We start from the raw sequence: 27,735 nt of genomic DNA, 5'->3' as shown, positions 1-27,735 counted from the left end.
AATTGAGGGTATCATAAATAAAATATATTGTTTTTTCTTGATTTGTCAAAAATGACAAGTAAAAAGGTACATAGGGAGTATTGAAGAAATGAGAAAACTAGTTACTATGACATCATTATTCGACATTGCTTCAGAGAACCTAACAAATATTGATAGATAGCAACTACTTTCATTCATAGACAGAAAGAAGACACCAAGTATGCTCACTCATGAGCCCCTTAGATCTTCAAACTTTATTTGTCACTTCTAGTTCTATTTTGCTTAGTAGGTAGAAAGACTTTTTAGCCAAGCTTACATCTTGTAGTAAAGGCTCAAATATAACCACCCTCCTCTTGAATTTAACCAAAAAAAAAAAAAGGCTTTTGGAACTCTTCTTCTAAGTGGCAATAAAAATTTCATTTGACAAAATAAAAATAAATAAATAAATAAATACTTTAGAAGTTCAAGAATTTGTACTAAAAATTTTAGCCCAATAAAAATACAAACTTTCATAAAAAATTTAATTAAGAAAGTCTAATAGAGAGAAAAGATACCCACAAAAAAATAAAGAAGAAAAAACATTTAATAATAATAATAATAATAAATTAAGATAAAGAATAAAAAGTTGAGCCCACGGAACTCCTTTATTTATGGTCAGCGAATGATAGTATAAACATGTCCTTATTAGAAAAGTTATTATCCTTCAAAAAACTACCATCTTTCAAAAAAGTCACAACTCAAAAAAGTAACATTCCTTTGAAAATGTCACAACCGTTCAATGTGAAAAAATATTTTCTTTTAAATAAATAAATAAATTTAAATATAATATAAAAAGAAAAAAAATATACTAAATTGAGTATTTTTAGTTGGAGGTATTATAGTAATTAAATATTTAACTTACCTATATTTAAAAATGGAAGGAAACTCTTATTTATAGCCAACAAATGTAGTGTGAACATGTACTTATTGTGTCTTATCAAAATAGTTATAATTCTTCAGAAAAGTCACAATCTTTTGAAATAATCAAGATCCTTTCAATAAGTTACAATTCTTTGGAATAGCAAATCAAGCTTCTTGTTGGATTGTGAAGAAAATACTCTATGCAAGGCATTGGCTTGAAGATAGGAACTTGCAAGTAACAGAAACCATGGAGAGTACTGATGAGTTTAGTATTAAAGCAACATACAAAAAGTTGAGAGGAGAATACAATAAAGTTTCATGGAAAAGAATGACTTGCAACAATCAGAGTAGCCCTAATGGATCTTTGCACTCTACTTGGCTATACACAGAAGACTCTCCTATTACATAAGTATTATATAAGTCAAAACTCAACAAATTATAATTATTGATTTTCATATCGTAAAATACTAAACTAATTTAATTTGGTAATGAAATAGTATTTTTAGAAATAAACAATTAAATGATCGAATCAAAGTTTTAAGTACCCATACTATATGGACTTGGCTCCCTCCAGTAAGGGCATCTCCGATCCTACCCTCTATTATACTCTCCAAATATAGAGTTATCTATTTTTTCAGACAACCAACTCCAATCCAATTTTCTATTTTACTCTCTAAAAATGAATCTTTTTCTCTCTCCTCAATATTATATTATTATTTCTATTTCATTTTTATTTTCTTATTTCATAATATAAAATAATTTCTTCTTTTTGCTAATAATTACCCTATAATCTATATAATCTTCGTGTAATATAAATTTTGTTCTTTTCAAATTTTTCATTAAATATAAAATTATATTTTATTCTAAAATTCTAAATAACATAAATTACAACAAATATTATGTATACTACATACTAACAAACAATTCAAATAAAAGTGAAATCATTGATGAAATACAATTACATAATAAACAATGCATTATCGTAAAATTTAATTTTAAATTTTACATAAATACTCGACTTTCAAGACTATTATGTTGCTCCCATAATGCTCTATTAACGCATTATGGAGTTCAAAATGAGTAATTTTTTGTCCATATTTTTTTATGTGTAGCTAAAAATTATTTAAATTAACAATTTCATCTTGTATCCAATTATTTCATGTACTAATTTACTTCCCCTATACCATTTTGAGCTATTGCAAAAAGTATTTTCATGCTTATTAAAAAGTGTAGTTTAATAATTTATCACTATAACATAAAAGTAGATTGTTTGAATTATCATGTAGATTTTGTATATTCTTCATAGTGAAAAATAATTATAATTTTAAATTAAATTAAATATTTAAAGTGACAATTTTTTTTAAAGAAAAAATGTTAATTCGGCATGAAAATAGTATACTTATCAATAATATATTTTTTTAGATGTTATATTACTTAGAAAATAATTCAACTATTAAAGACTTAATTAATAGTCACATATAATATAAATAATATTAAAATAATTTGAAATTACATATTTAAAGTGATTTTTTAACAAATAAAATAAAAAATTATTAATTCAAATAAAAATAGTATTTTGTCAATAATATGTTTTTAGATGTCATATAGAAAAATAATTACAAATAATAAAGACTTAATTAATGATACAATATAAATAATATTAAAATAATCAAAAACTGAAATAGTACTATTCACCTCTCTATAAATGGAGGATAGAGAGTAATATGGAGGGGGGTTGGAGAGCTCATTCTCTATTTTACTCTCTAAATATAGAGAATAGAGAGTAAAATAGAGGTGGGTTGGAGATGGTAGGGATCCGTCCAGTTCCTCCATTACCCCTTTAATATTTTGACATGTGTCATACGAATAATCTAATGGCTCAGATTTGTTTGGTTAACTAAAAGAGTTTAAGCATAGTTAATATTTCTCTCACTTCCTTTCTGTGCTTAGAATCTTTTTCTTCTCTGCCATAGTTTATTTTTTCAAATTCATTTTGCAGTAAATCAGCAATAGATTTCTGGATTTTGTTTGTAGTGTTGATATTTGGGACATTAAATTCATTTTATTTTTTATCATTAATAATTTTCCAATTGATGCCTTTACTCTCTCACAAAGTTTAATTGAAATTTTTCAAGTCAATCCAATAGTTGTTTTTACCTTTTCGTCTCAAAAAATAGTTTCAGTTTTCATATCTTTTTTTTTTTTTTTAAAGTTCTTTCTTTGTCACTTTTACGAAACGATTTGGGGGATAATGGAGGGTATTTTTCAAATCTGGCTTCTTTGAAACCCCTCTTTCGTAACTCATTTTTCTTTATTTTGTTGAATTATTTAACATTTGTATATCAAAATTTTCAATATCAGACTTAGTCAAAGAGAGAGAATATGTTGAAATGGTGGAAGAGGAAAATTAAATATGATGAAGAAGAAAATATCGAAGTACATTCTTCAACACATGAAGAATGAAAAGAGTCGCAGTAAGTAATGCAAAGAAATTGAATGAATGGTACAATTTTTTTTAAAAAAATATACATATACTACAACAAAAAAAATTGAACCAGAAAGTTAATAATTCTTCTGGAAAGATTTGGAAATTGGGAGAAAAGTTTGTTTTTTTTAAAGTAATGTGAGGAAAAAATGTTAACTATGGTAAAACTCTTTAGTTAACCAAATAAATTTGAGCCATTAGATTATTTGTATGATACATGTCAAAATATTAAAGGGGTAATTGAGAAACTGGACGGATTCCTTACTGGAGGGGAGCCAAATCCATACTATATCATGTCTGCCCATATTATAAAATAGAGAAAATATATAAAAACCTCTCTGAACTTGGCAGCATAACTTACTTTAAACTTAAACTACACATGTGTTTATTTACCCTCCTAATTTCATTTCGTGTGAATTTAATACCACCTTAACAGATGACGTGAAAAAAAAAAGTAAAAAACTTGAAGGCGCGTAAATCTTTGTTTTTTAAAAATAATGATCCCAATAGTATTATATATATAATGAAAAAAAAAAGCCCCCACCTACTCCATTCTTCTTCTTCTTCTTCAAACCCCTCCACCCCTTTCTCAAAACCCCACCTCCCATGCTTGTCTCTTCTTCCTCAAACTCCCACCGCATCCTATCCCAACCCCGACCCATCCTCTTTCTCTTTCATCAAATTCTACATCCTATACATTTTTTTGTTAAACAAAAATAGAAAATCACATTCAAGACCCACATAATTTTCTTTATTCTTTACTTTTGAGATTCAATTTTTCTTAAAAAATAATTATTCAACTAACTTTAAACGTTACTTATTCTATATCTGAATATGCATTAAGAAGTGAAACAAGAAAGTGTCACACCCCAAACTCGAAGGGCGCAACTGGCTCCTAATGCCAGAAAATAGGCTCGAGCCGACCCCGCCTAACCATTTGCTACTAGCGCTGGCAGCCACACGTAACCAAGAAAACAACCAAGTATATCTTGGCTTAAAATTAAGCCCTCGGCTAGCAAGACCCCTGTCAATAAATCTATAAAAGAAACAGCTACTCCCAAGAGTTCATATAAAGAAATAACCAACTAGCACAAAAGTCTTGATTGGGCCATCGAGGCCATCATGATCTCTACAGTGAAATTGAAAGCAGGTATATATCAATACAATACCTCAAACAACTAACAAGCAGCAACAAACTAACAAACTAGGCCAGCATGGCCATAACGTAACTGTATACCCCACACACTAGTCTGCAAGCCCCTAAAAGTAGTAAAGATTGGTGGGACAGGGCCCCAGCCTACCTATAAAAATATATACAACAAAAGCTAACAAACCTCCACACTCTGGCAGCTCCAAAGGAAAGGGCTAGCCAACCGTATAGAATTCAATCCTGCTGCTGATGAGGTCTACTTGGATGTCTGTCGGGACCTGCATACATGAATGCAGCGCCCCCAGACAATGGGGCGTCAGTACAAAATAATGTACAGAGTATGAAAGGTTGTAGACTAAATGAGCACGTATCATAATATACAAAAAACAATCAGGTGAGGAAATCAAATTTAGATAAGCATGCCAACCCACTACTGAATCTAATAAAATACAATAATGATCAAACATCAAACTAACCAATCCCCCATAAGCCCGGTAGGAACAAACAACATACCACCTACTTAGGCCCCCATATGCCCAGAAGGTGCCAAATCAATCTACATAACCTTATCGGTATCCCCTTTTCTTTGTAAGAAGTCACATAGCTCTTTTTGGCAACGATATAGCCCCGTAGGCAACACATAGCCCTCTTAGGCAACATCATAGCTCTGTGGGCTGCACGTAGCCCTCTTTTGCATCACATAGCCTTATAGGCAATACATAGCCCTCTTTGGCGTCAAAATAGCCCCGTAGGCAACACATAGCCCTTTTTGGCAATAACATAGTCCTATTAGACAACATTATAGCCCCCATAGGCAGATCATAGCTCAACAACTAACCACCATAGCCCCAAGGGAGACAACAAACAATTAAATAGGCTGAAGGCGAGCAATTTAGCTATAAACAATATATATATGAATAATCTCCAAGTCGTTCTTAACTTAGGGTCTTTCTTAACAGATCGTGAGTCCTTAAAATGAGGGGTTATAACCACCCAATCAGCCAACCACTCACAATTACATCTACAGTTTCACCAACGTTAACTACATCTAAGGAAACATGTCGAACGAAGGGAATAATCTTAACATACCTTTCCAATGAACGCTCAAAAGATCGTAGTTCCTTCACGAAAGTTGTTCCTTATGTCCTAAGCTTCGCAAACACTATATATACACAGCTGGTACGCACCTATAAACATTTTATAATTAACCTTATATCGGCAGATTTGCCATATTGCCCCAACTTGTCGAAACGTCCGTAGAAATTCATAAAAACAATCATAAAAGAGTCCCGAGATGATTACCTTAGATAACCAAGTTAAAACCTTGAAGAAACACCAATAATTACAAATTTATATCTTCAAAAACCAGCTCCAAACGCAGCAAATAGAAGGGAAAAACGATTGCCACGTGTAGGGATTACGTTTCTAGGCACGAAGGCAATGTTTAATGGTAGAAATCGTCAAAACTAACCTTCATCATGCTAGGACTCCATAGGAACCCTCTCCTAAGCTTTCTTTCTGGTTTTGGAACTGAAATGAACTGTTTCCATGGCTAAAAACGTTAAATAGCCGACATACCATATTTCTTTACCCGACCCGGATTCTGTCATGGCAGTCCCTAGTAAAACCCTCGTAACTTTTTACTCGAATGTCCGTTTGATACAGGGTTTTGTGCGTTGCAAACTAGACTCGTAGGCCTTCGATTTAATGGGTAATAGGCCTTCTAACTCTTTATATATTGGGAGAAAACATCCAATACATTTGACCCAAATTTCAAAGAAATCTTTAAAAAGGAACTTACGATAACTTTCGCCAACTTTTATTTTGCCACTTACTTAACTTCAAAACTTGAGATAAAACCCTTGAACACTTAAAATATGACATACCACATCCTTTTTAATTTATTACTCACCATCTTTGTCTTTTCACGAAGGTACGAGTTAATTTAGACGTTTTGGAAAAGTCGGGGTGTTACAAAAAGTAACAACAAATCTAAAAGATTAGCATATCAATTTTGCATAAATTTAAAATCGCCATTGTTGATATAAGTTGATAGTTTCACCTAGTTGGAAAAAAAAAGTATGGTGATTGATATAAGTATTGATGGAAGTAATAGTGAATAATTACAAAGCAATGAAAAATAAAATGAATCAATCAATGTGAAATTTTGGGTGTTAAGAAATTGACCCAAATGAAATAATGAAGAGGGTGGGTAAAGAGTGAAATTTTTTTTTTTTTAAAGATGTGGGAAAGTAAAAATAAAGAAAAAATATTTTTTTTTCAATTATCTGACATGTCATCGATGTGGCACCGAGGTGTCACTTAGGTGGCGCGCGTGCACTTCACCCATGAGCATGAAACTGTATTGTATATGTAAGGTACTATTAAATTCACTTGCAATAAGATTAGGGGATAAATAATTACTTATAAAGTTAAAGTGATAAAGTAAGTTATGCTGCCAAGTTCAGGGGGGATTTTATGTATTTTCCCATTCTTTTATTATTAGAAAGTTAAGATATTAAATTATTTATACTTGTATAATCATATTAGAAGTTTTATTTTCTATGAGTTTCCTTAATCATGTTTGTAATTATTTCAAATTATTGATGTATTTTTATAATTTTGTGTTATTATATTATTATACTATATTTTAAATTAAAAATTTAAAGATCATAGGACTTACACCCCATGTCTCGGGGCTTACGCCTCGCCCTATACTAAGTAAAATGCTCCGTCTCACGCCCCTGCCTTTTAAAACACTGGTTCTGCCTTTTTCAAAAACATTAACTCTCTAAATAAATTGAGGGTATAATAGATTTAAAAAAATATTAATTTTTCTTTTTATCAAAAATGATAAGTAAAAAGGGAAAAGTGAAATATCAAAATTGAACAAGTAAAAATGAACAAGGGAGTATAGAATAATTACTTTTAGAAAGATAATCAACTAATATATGATCGAGTGAATTATTAAAATTTAATGATAAATAATGGACTTGTGAGGGAAAAATATGGACCTCATATAAAAGATGAGGTATTTGAAAAGGTGGACTTCACTTATTAAGCTTTTCAACAAACTTAAGGGACAGCAGTCAATTTTTTCCTTGATAATTTATCAAAGATTTTCAATAGACAAAGAATCTGTCAGTATCCAATAATATCCTCAACAACAGATAAACTCATCTTTTTTAAAAATAAAAAAATATTAAAAAAATTCATCAAGAAAACTCAAATTCTTGAAAAAAAGCATTTCTCTGTCTGTATGGGTGTGCAATTGAGATTGAACCCTTGTTCTTCATCTTCAGCTGCAACTTCTCCTTCAACTTTCCATAATGGGACACCATATTTCTGCAAAAAGTTTAACTTTTTACCATTTAGAACCCAACCCCTCAATTGGGTATCTGGAATTTACTCAAGAATCCAACCAAGAAAGCATTTTGAAGTCTTTTCCTCAAATGGGTTTCCACTTAATGCTGTGTCTGTGCAAGATGGTGAGTTTGTTCTTCATTTGAAGAAAAAAAAATGTAATCTTTAACATTTTTCATGCTCAATTTTACATTCTTTTCTAATGGTGTTACAAGTGTCTTCCAAGGGATTTATGTATTGCTTATCATATTTGATTGTGTAATTTGGTATACTATGGTTTTGTAGGTTCACTTACTTTTGATACTTAACTTGCCCCGTACCCATAGCTGGAATTCTTGTCTTGAAATGCTGGTAAAGGTGCTAGTCTTGGAATAGAAACAGTTCGAATTTAGTTCAAAATTAGTGGATGTATTCAAATTTCAAACTGAGTTATGTACTGTACTAAATTATCCCACAAGCTAACTTCCTTACCATTTGAATTGGATCCATAAATTAAAGAGAAAAAAAACAGTCATGATCTTTGTAGAATTGTAGTAAAAGATCTTTTTTGAGGTTTTTGAAACCTCTTGTAGGTGTTCTTTTGCTTTTTGATTGTAGATTATAATGGATGATACTGAAATTTTAGTTCTAGATGATAGTTCACATCCATCCACGAACTGCGGTTTGTTCTTTACATCTTTTTCTGCTTCTATCTCCTTATCTGACGTGTATGTATATATGTTCGGCTTCAAAATCAATGCCAGTACAAGTGCCTTTGACAGAGTTAGGAAGTGGAGATACCACTGTCAGCATAACTGTTATTGGAGCTTCAGGTGACCTAGCCAAGAAGAAGATTTTTCCAGCTTTATTTGCTCTTTTCTATGAAGATTGTCTGCCTGAGGTTAAATTTCATATCTCTAACTGTATATTGTTATCTACTAATCATGCTCAAAAACAACTTGAGCTTAGGTTAATTAGCAGACACATTTTAACCATCCTGGAAGATTTAGCAGTAGCTCATGATGTGTCTTTGTTTGTACATTTCAGAATTTTGTAGTTTTTGGCTACTCACGAACAAAATTGAGTGATGAAGAGCTGAGAATTATGATCAGTACAACCTTAACTTGTCGAATTGATAAGAGGTATGTCATTATGTGAAATTACTTTTAACATGCAATAATTTCATGTTTATAGTTTTGGAGCTGATGGAATCCATGTGAATGAGGATTTGCAGAGAGAATTGCGATGCCAAAATGGAGCATTTTCTGGAAAGATGCTTTTATCATTCGGGTCAGTACAATTCTGAGGATGATTTTGCAGAACTGGATTACAAATTAAAGGAAAAGGAGGTAATGCATGTGCTGTACTTATTTCTACCCATTGCTAAGCATTGACGGAAACATATCTACCTGAATGAGCATATGCGTGACACTTCTCATAAGAACTTCCAAAAACTCGGGGTGGTAAAGTTATGGAAATATTAATGAGATAACTTTATGTGGAAGCCTGTACACTGTCTGCAGTCCATTTTTGCATGTCTACAAGAAACTATAGCAGTTTATTAGATGTCATCTTCTTAGCTGTATCAGTAACCAATCATCTTTATTAGTTTAATATTTTTCTCATACCTTGAAGGCAACTTCCTGTTGCTCCAAGGAGTAAGGTACATAATTCTCAGATAAGAGATGGAACATATTATAGGCATGATGCGACATTAGTGGTTTCTCTGATGTTTAAAATATTTTTGGCAAGATATTCAGAGAGATTATCTTGTGCCGTGAAGTTTGAGTTAAAAAGCCTTTCAGGTAAAGATGGTCAGGTTGACATAGATATCATTCTGCAATGATGTTATGGCGTAAGCCCGAATAAGATTTATAATGACATAGTGTCTCAATGTAAGATGATTATATGAAGGATTCTTAATGGTTTGATGCTAGTCAATTAAGTAGGAGATTGCAGATGACTGAAAATACATGGATCAAGTGAAAGCTCCATCTGGGACAAGAATTGATGCATTCTCCCTTCATACAAAATTTGATTTTGGAGGAAAACTAGGATGAATTTTTTTTCGAACTTCAGAAAAGTCTGAACTATGGGAAATATGTAAAAATCCTTACTAGGGAAATATGCATATAATATACCTACATATGCACGACATAAGAAATTCAGACCTTACTTTCCTTGGTTGACTGATCCTACTTTGATTAACCCCTACAATACTTTTAAGCTGAAGAATCCAGAATTTCCCAGAATGAGACTCCTATTAGTATTTCCATCTAAAGAAGTGACAAGAGAGTTACAGGGGAACATACACAACTTCTCTTAGTTCAATATGCTAATCAACTATTAGTAAAAGTTACACCATTTGCTTATGTAAGATGATAAATAAGAATTCTCTCGCTTTGTTTACTGTTGTGATGGTGTACTTAAGAATTCGTTGTTCATAGCTTTTGCACATTATGTCATTACATGTACGCACTTCTCTTGAAGCATACATAGAGAAGCGAAGAGCTGGTTATGTGTTACTTATACTTCATTATGGACTGTAAATCTTAAAAGTTTGGCAGGATAATGTATTTGTCTAATTATAATTTTATGAACAGTTACCTAGCTTCTTAATTTAGATGAAATGATAGACCAAAAAAAAGAACCCCAAGTATACATGTTATACTTATTGTTTCTTGGGGTTTGAGGGGTAAAAGTTAGTCTCTGTTTGATGCAGTTTATGCCACATTTTACTGTTCTTTACTTAAGAATCCTAAACTGTTACTGATGAATGATAAAAAGCTAATTGTGAGTGCTGATCATATGATTACATTCTAGGGTTGTAGGGTTTCTAATAGGTTGTTTTACTTATCAATACCTCCAAATATATTCGTGGATGTGGTGCGATGTGCAAGTCTTAAAGCTTCTTCAACAAGTGGGTGGACAAGGGTCATTGTTGAGAAACCATTTGGTCGTGATTTAGAATCATCTAGTGAGTTGACCAGATCCCTAAAGAAGTACCTAACTGAGGAGCAAATTTTCCGGTTAGATTAACTGCATTTCTTTGCCAGTTACCTTGTGGATATAACATGGGTTGAAGTTTTCTTATGCTAGTTTTTTTTTTTCTTCTCAGAATTGACCATTACTTGGGAAAGGAACTTGTTGAGAATCTCTCAGTTCTTCGGTTCTCGAATCTTGTCTTTGAGCCTCTTTGGTCCAGAGACTACATCCGCAATGTCCAATTTATATTTTCCGAAGATTTTGGTACTGAGGGACGAGGAGGGTGAGGCTCATTACTCTGCCGCTGATACTTAAAAAGTAGTATTCTGTTGGAGTTGGATCTCAAACTTGCTGCTCTTTTGTCTCAGGTACTTTGACCACTACGGCATCATCCGTGATATTATGCAAAATCATCTCCTTCAAATATTAGCATTGTTTGCTATGGAAACACCTGTCAGCTTGGATGCTGAGGACATCAGAAATGAGAAGGTATGCACATTTATGCCACAAATTTTTCATATAAATCCTGCATTACTTAAATCCTCCAAGACAATATGATTAAAAATAGAGAAAATATACTAAAACATGGTCCATAATTCGAGTCTGTCTATGTGATTCAGGTTAAAGTTTTAAGGTCAATGAGGCCATTGCAACTTGAAGATGTTGTTCTTGGACAGTATAAGGGTCATAGCAAGGGTGCTAAATCATATCCAGCTTACACAGATGATCCAACTGTGCCAAATGGCAGTATCACTCCAACATTTTCTGCTGCTGCACTCTTCATTGATAATGCACGTTGGGACGGGGTTCCTTTCCTCATGAAAGCAGGAAAAGCTCTCCATACAAAGAGGTTGGTGGATTGTCGTTTTCTCCATAATGATATTTTCAGGTATATATCCTGATTGCCATAAAATGATTGGAGATTTTGTTATACTAAAACTGCAGGGCAGAGATCAGGGTCCAGTTCAGACATGTTCCCGGAAATTTGTACAAAAGGAACTTTGGAACTGACATGGATAAAGCAACCAATGAGCTAGTTCTGCGCCTACAACCTGATGAAGCCATATATCTGAAAATTAACAACAAGGTTCCTGGTCTTGGGATGAGACTTGACCGGAGTGACCTTAATCTTCTTTATAAAGCAAAGTAAGAGACTCCTGCTGAACTAGTGTTAGTAACAGCTTATGGGTGTGTTCGGTAATGGATTTTTTCATGTTTGGTTTCAAAACATTTTCTCTAGAAAACAAGGTCCTTAAAAATAAGGAAAATGACTTCCCTAATAGAAGTAGAGAAAACAAGTTCCATAAATGATATTCCAAGTTCATTGTCTCCTTTCCAAGATCCTAACTCCCACCCCTTGATCATCCCACCCTGCGCCACTCCTGAACCCAACTTCCCACCACTGTTTTGCTAGATTTTATATAAATGTTTTTGGTATAGTGTTTTCTTGCGTACTTAACTAAGCCCTAGAAAATAAGTGAGAAACCAACTTTTTTTCCCAAGAAAACGTTTTCCTTCGTACCGAATACACCCTATGACAGCAAAAGTTTTCTTGTAGTTCACCATTGCCCTTGTTTGTTCTACGACTAGGATGCTTTCAGGAATGGATGACATACATCTGGTGTAGCACCACAAATATAATTTTCACCGCATTATCTGATATAGAGCCAGAGGAATATTATTAATAACATGTTTCTCGCTGTTCTTTCACTGGGATATTTAAGAACTATGAAGCTGACACTTCTCCTTATGTAAATTAGAAAGCATGGACAGTGGACATTATTAGTTTATAGAAGAATTGCCAGGATTAAGAATTTAATCAACCTCGCTTACTAACGTTATGTATGATGGATGACTTATCTGACTGACTAATTTATGATTAACACGATCATGATAAACATTTACATTGACTTCAATGGGTCGTTTTTTGTGAAGGTATCGAGGTGAAATACCAGATGCATATGAGCGGCTTTTGTTAGATGCAATAGAAGGAGAGCGAAGATTGTTCATAAGAAGCGATGAACTTGATGCTGCATGGGCTCTATTTACACCGTTGCTGAAGGAGCTGGAAGAGAAGAAGATTGCACCAGAGCTTTATCCATACGGAAGTAGGGGGCCAGTGGGAGCACATTATCTAGCTGCAAAGCACAACGTTCGTTGGGGAGATCTATCTGGTGATGATTGATTGTATGTGAGATCTTCTTGAGGAGTACTATGAAATGGAGGAAATCTCTAATTTCCTCACAAAGGGGGACAATTGATATTCATTTAGTTTTATAGGAATTGATCTACTTGCTGTTTCAGCTCATCAAGAATGCAAAAATTATGGACAACTTGGAACTGTTGTCAGCAATTGTTGTATAGCTAGCTTGTCTATTTTGTTAAGAAAATTCTCATGTTTTATGCTTCTTGTTGTGTTACATCCTGGGCGATATTTTGCTAATGACTAATAATATACCCTACTCTTCAATTTTACTTCTTACTTCGTTTGATTTGTTTATCTTGCTATATTTTTCTTGTTTGTCTTGCTTTTATTACACTTCGATCTTTTGAGCTGAGGGGCTCTGGAAACCTCTACGTACCCCACAAAGGTAGGGGTAAAGTTAGTGTACATCTTACTCTCTTCAGATTCCAGCCACTTGTGGGATTACATTAGTTATGTTATTGTTGTATTCTGATTGTTTTTCTATTTTCATTATTTTTTATTTTTTGGCAGAAGAAGAAGCTTATAAGTTATTAGGGTAACATAAAAAGTACTCTTAAGCACTTATTTTTAAGTTTAAAAGACAAAAATAAGTCAACAATTCTAACTTATACATTGAAAACTATAAGCCCATCTAAACAAACTCTTAATTGGTATAACATGGTAGTATAAGATAATTACATTTTGCAAACTCACTAATTTAACTCTTATTTGGGCCAGACAAATGCAAATGCCTGGGGTACAGTGATTTTTGCACGGGCTGTTTGTAGCATAGGTATAATTATCATTTTTAATTGACATTCAACATATTAATTATATACTACTCATGACTCCACTTCACTTTGTTTTCATAGTTGTACTTCACATAGAAAAAAAAATATTTAGAAACCTATGATCTTAAATATGTCAAAATATTTATTCGTCTATATAACTTTTGAAACTTATAGTTTTAAGACCAGAGAGAGTTGCACGAATGGTAAGCACCCCTTATTTCCAATCTGAAGGTTGCGAGGTCGAATCACCAAGGGAACAAAAGGGGTGGGAGCTCCTAGGAAGGGTAAAAAAAATAATTATAGTTTTAATAACATATCATAACATGCATTTGTGTGAGTGCAATAAAAGTTTCTCATGAAGAACGTGATATTTTTCTTTCGAATACAATGATACAATTAATCTATAATAATTTTGATAAGCTAAAACATGAACATGACATAAATGGCCAAAAAACAAAGAGGAAACAAGTCCTACATATCATTGTTTAATTCCTACATAAAAAGACAAGTCCTTAATTAAACCCTAATTAGCCTTGTTTAATTGTTTTCTACTATACCAATTAGGAAACTCCAATGTCCTAATTAATATTAATTAATCCCCATATTAATTAATTATTGAGCCCCAAAATCCCACAAATGAATTGTACCATCACTAGAACAAGCAACTATATGCCTTTCATTTGCATGCATGGCATTTACTTCCCCTATTCTTTCCCTTAAACTATAAAGATACACTCCATTTTCTACTTCCCAAACCCTAATAACCTCTCCCACACACATTACACCATATCCACTACTATTCATGCTTCCAACCACCCCCCGTCGCGACGCGCCTCGCACGTTAAACCTACACGATTCATCCAAATCCTCAGTCCGACGGACGGTGGCAACACCCCGTCCGTCCACCGCCACGAGCAACTCGCTCGTGGCTTCGAAAGATCCTACAATGAGCTCTTGTTGGAAGGATCTTTCTTGGAGGATCAACCCTTGGTTATGTAAGTCTATAACAACAAGTCGTGGGCCGGTACATGCCACAGCAGTGTCACGGGCTGTGACATGGACCCGGCCCACGAGGTCGGTTAACTCGGTTAGGAGGTGCCAACCGGTTACTGCCTCAGGATCGGTTAAATCGCCTTCGGCGAAGATTAGTTGCTCCGTTTCACTATTCCATACGTGAAATGCCCGACCCGGTACACCTGAAATATTTGTCCAAAGAAAAGGAGACATTTTAATTTAGTAAACATAATAAAAATTGGATCACGCTACAAATTATCGTAATTTATGAAAATCCTAATTGATTTTAGCAATTATCATCATGGTAGAGTAATGATGAGAAATTAATATTGGTAATTATTCTTTATAGTAATTCAGCCCAATTAATTTAACGTTAGACGCTGACTAAATTACATTCAAAAAGTTAATAAACTTCAAAGTTCTGCTTTGATGGATGGGAAAATGGTCATATTTTACTTTCTACTCTTAGAAAATTGTTATATTTATCTTCGTTATATTTGCTCCTATCATCCAACGTTGAGTTCATATTTACCTTTCAAACTATTAATTAAGTTCCATATAACCCCATATATTATTCTACGTAACTCCTACGTGACACCTACATAGATATTAATTTTCTTTAATTTAATTTTTTTACTCATCCCTAGACCCCAATACTATAAAAGCCGGGTTGAGAAAGCTTATTTTCTAAGAGTACAAACACAAATCTCCTATAAATAGAAGTTATTTTACTCTAAAAACTACTCCTCCACCCATTTTTAGTTATTTACTGTACATCTATTTTCACTTGTTCTTTAAAAATTATAGATAATTTATCATTTTTATTCAAGGCCCACAATATATTATACTTCGTCCCAATTTATATGATCTACTTTTCTTTTAGTCAATCTCAAATAAATAATATATTTCTATATTTAGTAACAATTCAACTTTACAATACTCATTTTATCCCTAATGAAATTATAGTCATACAAACATATATCGCCTATTTTAGAATACAAATATTAAAAGTGTTTTTTCTTCCTTAAACTCCATGTGAAGTCAAACTAGATAGCGTGGAGGGATTAGTAAAAACTAAAATACTTTTGTTGTTTTGTTTTTTCCTAAAAAGAAAACATTGGTCAAGGAAAAATTAAGCCTCCTTTAAGAAATCTTCCCGTCCAATCTCAAAAGCAAATTATTATGTTACACTTTTAGCATCATAATAACCGACATTCTTTCATAATTAGTTAGTTGGTCAATATATTTGACTTGTTTATCTCTAACGACTCCATTTTAAATATTTTTTAATATATAATCAATTAACCTTTCTAATTTGAATACATACAAAAATCAACTGTTAGCAACTGACGTATATTTCATTATTAGTCCAATTTATTAAATTTTATGTCAAATTAAATTACGATAAAAAAATAAAATAGTAAGGCAAGTTATGAATAAAATCACCTGCATAAAGGCCGACCCACCACCGGTCACGACCGGTGAAATCCACCAAAGCGCCGTCATTCACCACATCTCCTAAATGTGCACGGCGGGGCGGATCAGCATCCACCCCGCCGATCACCACCACATGTATATCACCATCCAATGACGCAAACACAAGTTTCTCATCCGACAAAATAATTCCCGAAATAGCCCTAGAATACCGGCCAAGCCGGTCACGTTGTTGCGGATGATACGTAGACAAATGAGCCCTAGATGGTAGATGAAACAATTGAACCGATCCATCGGAGAATCCGGCAGCTAAATGGCGATCGGATAACGCGATACGCCGACAAGAGAGACCATCGTTGTTATCGTCGTTGTTGTTTGCTGGTACAAAATGGAGAGTACGGTATACGTATCTACAGTGACGGAAATTATTGGAAGTACGGTGCCAATATACGTATTCGTCGTGCCATGTTGGACGGAGAAGATGGCGGCGGTTCCATATACGGTTGCTCAAGTTTTGCCATAGAAGATCGGACCGGGACACTGCTCTCCATGTTGAACAAACCTGGAAAATATTGTTGTACCAAAATTAGAATACGTTATGAAATAATACGTAATGTAACAATATTTTATGATACGTTACTAAAAAAAGTCAGACAACTTTTGAAGTTTATGATGTTTAAACTTGTATAAACTACTCCCTCTATTTCGAATTTCAAGATTCAAACAATTCTATCTTTGGCGATAATTTTTTATATATCTTTTAAATATTTTTGAATTGTTAATTATTGTAACTTACAATACTTTTTACGTAGTTTACAAATATATAAAATTTAATTCAAAAAGTTGAAGATTTCATGCGCAAACTCCCATGTCAAACTTAAAATGTTTGAATTTTGAAAAACAAAATGTATCATATAAATTGGGACAGAGGAATATTTTTGTTACAATTTTAAAAAGTACGTACGAATACGATACATAAATTAAAACATAATGCAAAGTATTTCATGGCTTCTCTTTACCATATTTTGTTTCATTTCATACATAAACTAATACATAGTGAAACATATATACCTAAGCAATAAACAAAATATTAGTTTTATTATATCATTCAAGTAAATAGTACTTTCTAATGAACGTAGAATAGGCATAAAATAATAAATTGTCTTTTTATTTTCTAAGTTGGATAAATAAAATTAAATATCTGTATTTAATATAGTGAACAAGTAAATATGGAAGGAGAGATTACATACTACTCCCTCTGTCCCAATTTATGTGACACATTTTGGATTTCAAGATTCAAACAAGTCTATCTTTGACTGTAAATTTTTAATATATCTTTTAGATATTTTGAATTATCAATTATTGTGATTTATAGTACCTTTTATGTAGTTTACAAATTTATAAATTTTATTTTAAAAAATTTGAAGATTCCATGAGCAAATTCTCTGTCAAACTTAAATCGTTTGACTCTCGAAAAGCGAAATGTGTCACATAAATTGGGACAGAGGGAGTAATTAATTGGCACTTGTCACCTATAACAAAGCTACTATAGATCAATATCAGCTATATATTGCACCTACACCAACACAGTGAGAAGTCTAAAAAGTGTAGCTAATGGCATGTCCATCTCAAATTATTAAAAAGAATTCAACCAAAATTGTTTTCAAAATCCAAGCGTTTTCAAGCAGAGAGGCATGCATGCATGCAGGGTCACAGCTAGAAAAAGACATGATGCTAATTCATGTTGAGATAAATTATGTATTAAGTTAAGATAAGGTTAATATTTGTGGAAGTAATGGCATAGTCAGAATTTTAGATGGCTAATATCACTGTTTGAAGAAGTGAAACTAGAGGAGAATTTCATATATTTGTAGTTTATAAGTTTAAAATGTCAATAAATTCACTACTCAAATTAAATATCGTACACTTTTGGCTCAAATTATATGATACATTTTTTAGTCAGTTTTAAAAAGAATGATTTATTTATATATCTAATAGTAATAATTTAAATTCAAATTGTTGAATATACTTTAGTGAAAACATTTAATATATAGTCACATAAATGACATAATACATAAATGTGCCTTTTAATTTGGTCTCGTTTTACATTTATGCCCTCAAACTTTTAGTGTACACAAGTAAACATTTAAAATTTGAAAATGTTGAACAAGTAGACACATGAATCTTATGTAGCACAATACACGAAAGGCATAAATTATCATGTAAGATTCTACGTAGGACGTGTGTGTCTATTTGTTTAACTTCGTATAAATTTAAGTGTACTTGTGCACATCTAAAATTGAAAAACATAAATATAAAATAAAGCTAAGTTAAAAGGCATATTTATGTACTATACTCACACAAATATGTATAACTTATTCTAAATCACAATTTTAAAAGTTTATCTTTATTAAACTCTAGATAAAATTTAACTACATATAATGTAAATTAAAACGAAACATATTAGCTTAGAAGAAGGTTAGGGAAAGTACAAAACAGCCCCTCATGGCAGGCACGCCCCAACACATGGGAAACGATATATTCCTTCACGTGATATGCCCATAACATGTGTGTAATCAAAACAATATTATTTCGTTTATTTTAAAAAGAATGACCTAGTTCGACTTGACACGAAGTTTTAAAAAGTAAATAGATTTTTTCAATCTTCTCATTCTAAATTAAAATTATGTCAAGTGTATTAAAATATTCTTTAATCTTGTTATTTTAAACATGCAACGTGAAAAATTGAAATTAAAATATTTTGTAAAAAAAAAAAAAAAGATCATATTTTTAAAATGGAGCGAGTAATTAAAACTTATAAGAAGTCTAATTTACAGTTAGTTATTTTGTAGTAATATTGAACTGTCATTCCTTTTAATTGGAAGAAAAGGAATTATAAAAAATGAGTGCTATTTGAAGAAAAGGTATCTTGTAAGAAGAAAAATAGTTGTAAACTTATTGCATGATTAGAATAAAAGGAAAGGCATGCAGTGATAGTCAGAAGATAAAAAAAGAGTAGGAAAATAGTAGGCTATTTATTACTAGTAATTAGGTACTCATCATACCTAGCTACTATCAATATCAAGGTGAAAGAAACCAAGAAGATAACAACTTCATCACATCTCATGTCAGTGATAAATATTGTGAAATTAAATACTTTCTCTATTTCAATTTATATGAGTTAATTAGTTTGATTTAATACAAAGCTTCATAAAGAAAAAAGATTTTTAAGATTTTTGATTTAAAATAAGTTATAAATATTTGTTTTACTATAAATAATTTCATTAAGTTGTGAGTTTAACTCATACCTCAAAAGTTAGCTCAAAGGAAAAAAGATTGTTCAAGTTTTATCATCTCACTAACCATCAATGTAAGAATTTTCATCATTCTTTCAACATCCTGCCTCACGCCTAATGTGTAGCATTTAGATGGTGTTTGGATTGACTTAAAAGTTGGTCAAATCTACTTTTAAATCAGTTTTTTACTTTTAAAAGTGTTTGATAAATATAAAAAATAATTTAAAATAAGTTAGAAAGTGATTGATAAGGTAAAAAATGGCTTAAAATAAATCAAAAACCAAAATTAGGTATCCATTACTTTTTATTTTTCGACTTAAAAGTCATTTCAGTTTGACTTTTTATTTTCGACTTAAAAGCTACCTTTTTAAGTCTGTCCAAACGGGCACTTAGTGCGTGGATAATTTTAAGTTCGAGAGCTCAATATTGAGTGAGATGAATCATGCTTTATTACCATGTAAAATTAGATTTTTGCGATGTAAAATTAGAATTTGCGACTAACTCACTCTAACTAGCTCTAAGGAAGGAAAAATGTCTGAATCATACAAGGAATTCAGTAATCTCATTAACCATCAATACAAAAGTTTTTGTATTTTTCAACAAAAAAACACAGTTTTTGAAGTTTTCTGAATTTCAAACTTCTGACAATTTTATGTCTAAATAATTTTTGAAATACTAATACTACAAAAAAAATAAAAAAAATAAAATAAAAAATATATATATATATATATTCATGATAAGATGAATAGACACATCTCCTTTTTTTCTCTTTCATTTCCAAGAAAAGGTTACTGTCTCTCCACACTCCTTCAGCTTTTTGAATACACTCAACTCCCATCACTGGCAATTCAAAATTTTAAATTTATTAATTTTTAGTAATATTTACTTAATATATTTTAAAAACAAGTAAGAAACTTAAACAAAAATTATTGAGTTCTATCGATCATGGAACTTCAATGATAGATTTATCCTTACTTGAATTTAGTTAAAGTCTCTTTACTCTTGATTAAAAATTAAGAATTCTAAGAATAGAACTATAACTACAGATAAGCTTTTGATAAAGAAAGTTAATATATATGTTTAATTATCAATTTATCTTTTACAAATTGAAATTAATCAGGCCTATAATATGAAATTGTCAGAGAAAAGTAATTGTACTATTTTGACAAGGAGAAAGAAGATCATGTTTCTTGTTAAAGAAAGAGGATATATTTATTATTATTAATAAGAAATTTGTGTTATAAAATATATATTCTATTTGAAACATACATACTTATTGAAATATTGAAAAGCTTTCTAATATTTCGTATGAAAATATTATTATTATTATTATTTCTAAGAAATTTCAATAAAAATAGTGTAGTATTTTTTAATAGCGAAAAGGATATTATAAGATATACAAGTATTTATTCTAGTATTATTGTTATAATTATTACTTCCTCCGTTTCATTTTATGTGAAGTACTTTGATTCGACACGGAATTTAAGAAAGTAGAAAAGACTTTTAAAACTTGTGGTCCAAAATGAATGATAGAAATTTGTATAGCTGTAAATAATTTCATTAAGGTTAAAATAGACATTTTATAGTTAAATTATTACTTAATATAGAAATGTGTCATTCTTTTTGGGACTGACTAATTAAGACAGAGAGAGTATCATATATGGATAAGGTTGGAGGAAGAGGGGGCAGAAATTGACAACTGGAAAGACTTATTTTACACATGACACAAGGAATGCGCAAGACATGCTTGCCTTTTTTAATAAATTAATTTCACTTAATATATAGTCGGAATAAATATAGATACACATAAAGTTAACATGATTCTTTACATGTATATTTCAATTAAGTCGTGTACCTATTAAACACTTGTAGACATGTATTAGGGCTCAAGTGAATCAGTTTAACACTTGTTTAACTATAATTCAAACTTTCAAAATATGTATATTACACTTGACATTGACATGACAAACGATAAATAAAATGAAGACATGTTATTTTGAGTTTTTTTTTTAAAATAATGGATATCAATCCCTTAATCCTTAATTAAGTCTATTGTATGAGTTTGAATCAATCAAATCAAATTTACGAATTCTGAATATCAAATGATTTAACCCTTCAAAATACAATAAAAAGGGACTTCATTTTCTAAAAATTCAGGATCTTTATTATCCAAGCAACTCTTTCCTATTAAATAAAAGGGACCTTTAATTTACTTGTGCTATACAAGTTTATCACAGAGAATTATTATTATTATATATTGTTAATTAGCTGTACTGACAAGTATACAAATAAAGAATCTGTAACAAGCTCTTCATTTCAATTCATACTATACCTTACTAGATATGTAAACAGATCTGATAGTAACAGTTTTCATTGGAAACCAACCAATAAACAATTAATGCCCTATTATTCACAAAAAAAAACATAATTACAAAATGAATCAAGAGTATATAATACATTTTAATAAATAATTACTGATTTTAGCAATATTTTATATTTATTATCATTTATAGCAATACTATATTAAATCTGCAATATGTATTAAAAGTGAATTATGTATGTAATATTTATAATTGTTTTTAAATGTATTATGCTTGTTTGGTAAGAAATTGACACATTATATTAAAATGTGTAAAAAAAATATATTATCCATCAATAAAATTTGTATTATATGTGATTTATAAATTGTTCTCTAACAAGTGGAAAAAAAATTATTACTATAAATGATAAATATTTTCTTCATTATGTTATATTTACGTATGTTTCCCTATATAATGCTTAGATTTGGTAGGTAAATTCTGAAAAAAAGTAACCTCTATTATTTATTTTTCCCCTTAAGCTACCTACCAAATAGAGAATAATACCCAGAAAACATATGATATAACCCAATGGATAATACTCATGAAAAGCCATATATATCATCAGCCGGTTTCATATGGAGATTAAATTATTTCAAGATTATTCTATTTGAAAGGTGAGATAAAATAATCTCAAGTTTTATATTAGATAAGATGGGATATCTAAGATTACTAATTTGATTAATAATATAAATTTATCGTAAAATATCTCATCTTATCACATGTATCTATATTACCGAAAAAGACAAGTCACATATTTAGTTAATTACATATAAATATTTTTAATCCACGCCTTTAACTAAGTATACAAAGTTAAATTTGTACTTATTAGTAATGATGTCAATAAAAAGGAGGACTCAACGGTCTCCTTCGACATCTTTTTAGAGTAATATATAGGAGTACAAGCTAGTGTTATATATGGGCAAATAAAAAAAAGTGCATTCAATAATGGAGTGATATATATATATATATATATATATATATATATATATATATATATATCTTTAGAAAGTTCAGTCAAAAAAGTTGTGGGGATTTCTAATATCTAGAGCTTAAAAAGGATCGTGCAATGAAAAGGAAAGGAATTCAAATTTTAACCAAAAGAACTTTTTTGGCATAGATGCAACAAAATCCTAGAAAACGACTGTCCAAAGAATAGACAATAAACCTTAGGTCAAGATTCTTTTAAAATATCGATTTGCGAACGTAATATTTTTTTCATTTCAATTTATTTATTGATATTCATTTTTTTTATATTTTTTAAATATTTTGAATTGTTGATTATCGTGACTTATCACTTTTAATGTACTAGTTTTTAAATATGTAAAATTTGAAATCCGAATAAAAACACATAAATTGAGTAAGAAGAGTATATCATCACTATTTAAAAAATAGGAATATACGTTGGTCGCCTTAGACAACAAAGTTTGTGGCACATTCTTTTTAGCGACCGATTATTATCAAATAATTTTATTAGATGTGAATTTATGTTATGTATTATTTTTTAAAAATTCAATATAAATATAATAGTATTTTTTATATTCTAATTTATGTGATATATCTGTCTTAAAAATACTGTCATCTTTTTATTATTGAAAATAGGGTCCCTTGCAAATATATAATTAAACTTAAAAATTATGTTCTTATTCATAATGATATGATTTATAGTCAGATAAATGATTAAATAACGTTTTAAATCATAAATTTTAAAAGTCATTTTCTTTTTTTTTAAATTTTATGTCAAGTCAAATGGTATCACGTAAATTGAGATGAAGGGAATGATATTTTAGGGAGTCGATGAAGCAATAAGAGATATAAGTTTCTGACCAACAAGAATTGTGGTGGAGTGATAAATACTCATTTTGGGTTCGAGTCCACTTGGTACAAAGTCACCTTTGTTAAATAGTGTTTTACCCTTCGATATGAAACTTTCCAATGTAAATTTAAATTTAGTCAAATTCCAATATAAATACAATATGCGGATAAAAAAAAAGAGAAAGAAAAGAGATATATGTTGGTGGGCTAATTAGACAGAGCAGTTTCTGATGTACAAGTACAGCTAGCTAATAGAGTTCCTCAAAAGACTTTTTTTCTGCTGCTAAAATTCGTCATCCTAATGCCAGTCATAACAGGTTACTTTCAACATTTCATTTATATGCACTGATCATACTTTTTCAGAAATATTATTTAATGCAATTTTATCTCTAATATTTTTTATATACTATATTATAATCTATAATCTATACCTACACCTATTTATATATATATTTATTTATTGATCACGGGTTCCATTTGACCAAACTATATAATACTCATTATCTTACAAAATCATTATATTATCTCTAATACAAACATACTTGATTACGCCTGACCAATTACTCAAAACCCCATTATTAATTTCATAATAATGTACCTTAGCTTAATTCACAACTCAAGGGCCGAGTTACAATATTCGATATCGATTTAGATAAATTTAATAAATTTTAAATTCTGAATTCATCTGTGTAATATAAATACTAGTAATTCATGTCATGTTATATACAACTTATTATACAATTTTATGGAGTAGCTATAATTATTATTATTATATCGATAATATATTAAATTCTAAAAATATCATATGGACAATGGAAGACCACACCAGACAGGGAAAACGAGGATTAGATATTACTAGCGCGATTCAAGGTATGTGTACCTGAAAAAGATTTGAGAGTGCTTGAGCAGCAGCAAGACGATTAATGGAACTAGAAGCATTAATAGCCATTTGTGTAGCCAATGCCTCCAAGAATGGCTCTGGCCAAACACCATTATTTCCTCCACCTCTACGTCGACGTCTCCGTCCTCCTCCTCCTCCTCCTCCTCCAACTTCTTCTGAAGATGACATGATGAGATCGAGTAGTATGATCAAAATTATATTTTGATACTAGGCCTCTTATTATAATTTGGAAATAAAAGTCAAACTGGTACACGAGGTTCTACTCCTGAACCCTATAGTAATCAATTGAGATTATAAAAAGTCGCAAAGAAGAATTTGAAGGGAGGACATGGTTCGGACCACATTCACAAGAAGATGAGAAGAGAACAATGTTGTATTGATTTATTCCACTCTACATGAACCTTTTCAGGTGGTTTTTGACATGTCCTTTATTTATCCAATGACTTGATTCGCAGTTCGATAAAAAATAAGTTATTTATATACGATATTTGGTAGGTAAATAAAAAATAAATTATTCATGTATAAATTAGTATGATGTTTGGTTGACAAATTTAAAAACCCACATAATCAATACATGTAGTATAAGTTACGATATAATCTATATATTACTCCTTTGTTTTAAGAAAAAATGTTTTATTTTCCTTTTTAGTCTGTTTAAAAAAGAATGACCCCTTACAATATTTTAATACCAGTATTCGACGTGACATGTTTAGGACCGTAACATTTGACATAACTTTAATTTATGACGATAAGATTGAATTTTTTATTTTATTTTCTTAAACTTTATGTCAAATCAAACTAGTTCATTTTTTTTTAAACGGATGAAACATTATTTTATGTCAAAACATGTATAACTAATTAATACTCCATTTGTCTCAATTTATGTGACTTACTTTTCTTTTTAGTCAGTTCCGAAAAGAATGACACATTTCTGTATTAAGTAACAATTTGACTATAAAATATTTATTTTACCTTTAATAAAATAATTTACAGTCACACAAATTTCTATCATTCATTTTGAACCACAAGTTTTAAAAGTCTTCATTTCTTTCTTAAACTCCGTATCGAGTCAAACTACCTCACATAAAATGGGACAGAAAGAGTACATAAATTCTCTTATAACTAATTCATATATTATTAATACCTATAGAACTCTTACTGGCTACCAATCGACATAACTTGGTCTTCATTTTTTTTCCTTTTTGAAAAATGGAATACCTTTAATTAGTTTTGCTTCAAATCGATTCTGTACTTTCTTTATTTGCTCTTCAAGTGTTGTGTACTTGTTATTTGACATGTTTGGAATTGCAAGTGGGACAACTCTTTTTTCTTTACATGTTGTACCATTGGAAAGAAAAAGTTTGGAATTGCAAGTGGGACAACTCTTTTTTCTTTACATGTTGTACCATTGGAAAAAAACCATTTTCTTTCGGTTCTTTTTCCTCTATTTTATTGCTTACCAACCGTGTATACTCACAAAAAAAGGCCCGATTGAACCTACGATATAAAAGTATAATATAAAATTAGATTAATTTATAGTTAAAGTTTTATTTAGATATATATAGAAATATTATTAATTCATGATTTGTTATGTTTAATTAGTTATACATCCTATATATAATGTTGAATACGATGTATATCAAATATACATAGACTGAATTGTCTCTTGTGAAGGAAAACTAGTATAGCTTATATCATGTTTACTACTTTCTTTGTCTCAATTTGTTTGGTTGGTTTTTGACTTGGAATGATGTTTAAGAAAACAAAGAAGACTTTTAAATTTTGTAGACATAAATTAAAAATATGTTGAATGTACTAAAATATCTTTTAATTTTGTAATCTTAAATGTGTCACGTAGAAAATTAGAATTAAAGTGTTGACAAAAAAAATCATTCTTTTAAAAAAATAGAATAAAAAATAAAGTATGACAAACAAATAGAAATGCAAGGAGTAGCTTTTTAGTTGCTTTGTATAAAATTCAAATACCCATTAGATAAGTTATACAATCAAAACTCATTATAACATGTCACTCGTTATAATAATATTTCTCTCCGATAACTTGATTTTCTCCAAAATCAATTTTTCATGTTATATTTTTTTTATTTTTCAATAACAACATTCTACCAACATATAATGTCAGTGACATCCATTATAACAATACTTTTTTTTAAGACAATTGCCTTTCTATAACATTATATTCATACTCAGATATTGTGTAATACTTTATGATAATCATTAATATCATGCATATTGCAAACATGAAATTTACAAACAAACATTATCACTATAACGAAGTTGTAAAAGGTAATATGTAAATAATTATTCATATTGCATAACTCTAACAAATAACCAAATGATCCGTAAGGAACATAGTGAGATGGATCATTACATCTTTGATCTCTCCATCCTTGATCAGAAGTTTGAAATAGGAGTTTTAAAATTGAAAATATTATTGATTGAGAACACTTCCTCTTTAAATAAGTTTTACACAAAGTGTAAATTGAAGTTAATCGGATTATTAGGTTTAAGACACCACATGAATATTCAAAAAAACAAGTGATTAATGTGAAGCATGCTCCCTTTCTACTGTGATGAGCAAATGACCTAAGAAATTAAAATTGATTATCTCCTTACATGATTTAAAATAAGGAAAGATGTAAAAAGTTTGAAACAGACAAAATTAGCATGTTTGGTGGAAATTTAATCATATAATTTAGCTAGCTATTATAGGTAGTTAGATTCACAATTTGGAGTGAACTAAAATACAAAATAAGTTCATCATTTCTTATGCTGAATTTAGTCCAATTTACTCAATTTTGAGTTAAGAAGGCTGATCATCTTAAAGTTCAAATTGTCTTATTGCACACTATCTTGAAGTTGAATATTTCCTTCCTATTGAATTAAAATTCAAAATATTAATAATTAAATTCAACTTGAAGTTGAAATTTGAACTCGATTTTCATGAATTTGAAAAATATAAAAAAAGTTGGTTTCGTGTCTCTTCACTCCAAATTCTCACAAAAAATCAACAAAACAACTTATAAGTAGAGCCATCAAAATGGGTTTAGCCCATGGGGCCGGCACAACCCAACCCTTTATTG

The 27,735-nt window shown here is 30.5% G+C and overlaps 2 protein-coding genes across 2 annotated transcripts; one reads left to right on the top strand and one right to left on the bottom strand.

Moving 5' to 3' along the window:
- Window positions 1-7,609: 7,609 nt before the first annotated feature.
- LOC125839739 (glucose-6-phosphate 1-dehydrogenase, chloroplastic) lies at window positions 7,610-13,311 on the top strand. Its single transcript, XM_049518732.1, has 10 exons — window positions 7,610-8,002; window positions 8,621-8,757; window positions 8,904-8,998; window positions 9,091-9,205; window positions 10,680-10,885; window positions 10,975-11,124; window positions 11,210-11,330; window positions 11,462-11,691; window positions 11,787-11,987; window positions 12,777-13,311. The coding sequence occupies exons 1-10, from the start codon at window positions 7,774-7,776 to the stop codon at window positions 13,024-13,026; spliced, it is 1,734 nt and encodes a 577-aa protein (XP_049374689.1). The 5' UTR covers window positions 7,610-7,773; the 3' UTR covers window positions 13,027-13,311.
- A 1,118-nt stretch (window positions 13,312-14,429) lies between these two features.
- On the bottom strand, window positions 14,430-24,802 carry LOC125839751 (transcriptional regulator STERILE APETALA-like). The gene is made up of 3 exons (XM_049518747.1): window positions 24,614-24,802; window positions 16,278-16,827; window positions 14,430-15,013 (listed from the first exon to the last, which is right to left on the bottom strand). Exons 1-3 carry the CDS (start codon window positions 24,800-24,802, stop codon window positions 14,430-14,432), a joined length of 1,323 nt encoding a protein of 440 aa, XP_049374704.1.
- Window positions 24,803-27,735: the final 2,933 nt, after the last annotated feature.

The sequence above is a fragment of the Solanum verrucosum genome, unplaced genomic scaffold, assembly GCF_900185275.1.
Source record: "Solanum verrucosum unplaced genomic scaffold, falcon-dt-bn FXZP01000175.1, whole genome shotgun sequence".
NCBI classification, from domain to species: domain Eukaryota; kingdom Viridiplantae; phylum Streptophyta; class Magnoliopsida; order Solanales; family Solanaceae; genus Solanum; species Solanum verrucosum.
Note: the sequence above shows the minus strand (reverse complement) of the source record. Positions and strands in the feature narration are given on the sequence as shown.

Coding starts and splice junctions, on each gene's coding strand:
- LOC125839739 (XM_049518732.1), top strand. CDS start 7,774: ATGGGTGTGCAATTGAGATTGAACCCTTGTTCTTCATCTTCAGCTGCA. Junction 8,003..8,620: donor TGCTGTGTCTGTGCAAGATG/GTGAGTTTGTTC, acceptor AATCAATGCCAG/TACAAGTGCCTTTGACAGAG. Junction 11,692..11,786: donor AAAGCTCTCCATACAAAGAG/GTTGGTGGATTG, acceptor CTAAAACTGCAG/GGCAGAGATCAGGGTCCAGT.
- LOC125839751 (XM_049518747.1), bottom strand. CDS start 24,802: ATGTCATCTTCAGAAGAAGTTGGAGGAGGAGGAGGAGGAGGAGGACGG. Junction 16,828..24,613: donor CACTCTCAAATCTTTTTCAG/GTACACATACCT, acceptor AATATTTTCCAG/GTTTGTTCAACATGGAGAGC. Junction 15,014..16,277: donor GTGGGTCGGCCTTTATGCAG/GTGATTTTATTC, acceptor CAAATATTTCAG/GTGTACCGGGTCGGGCATTT.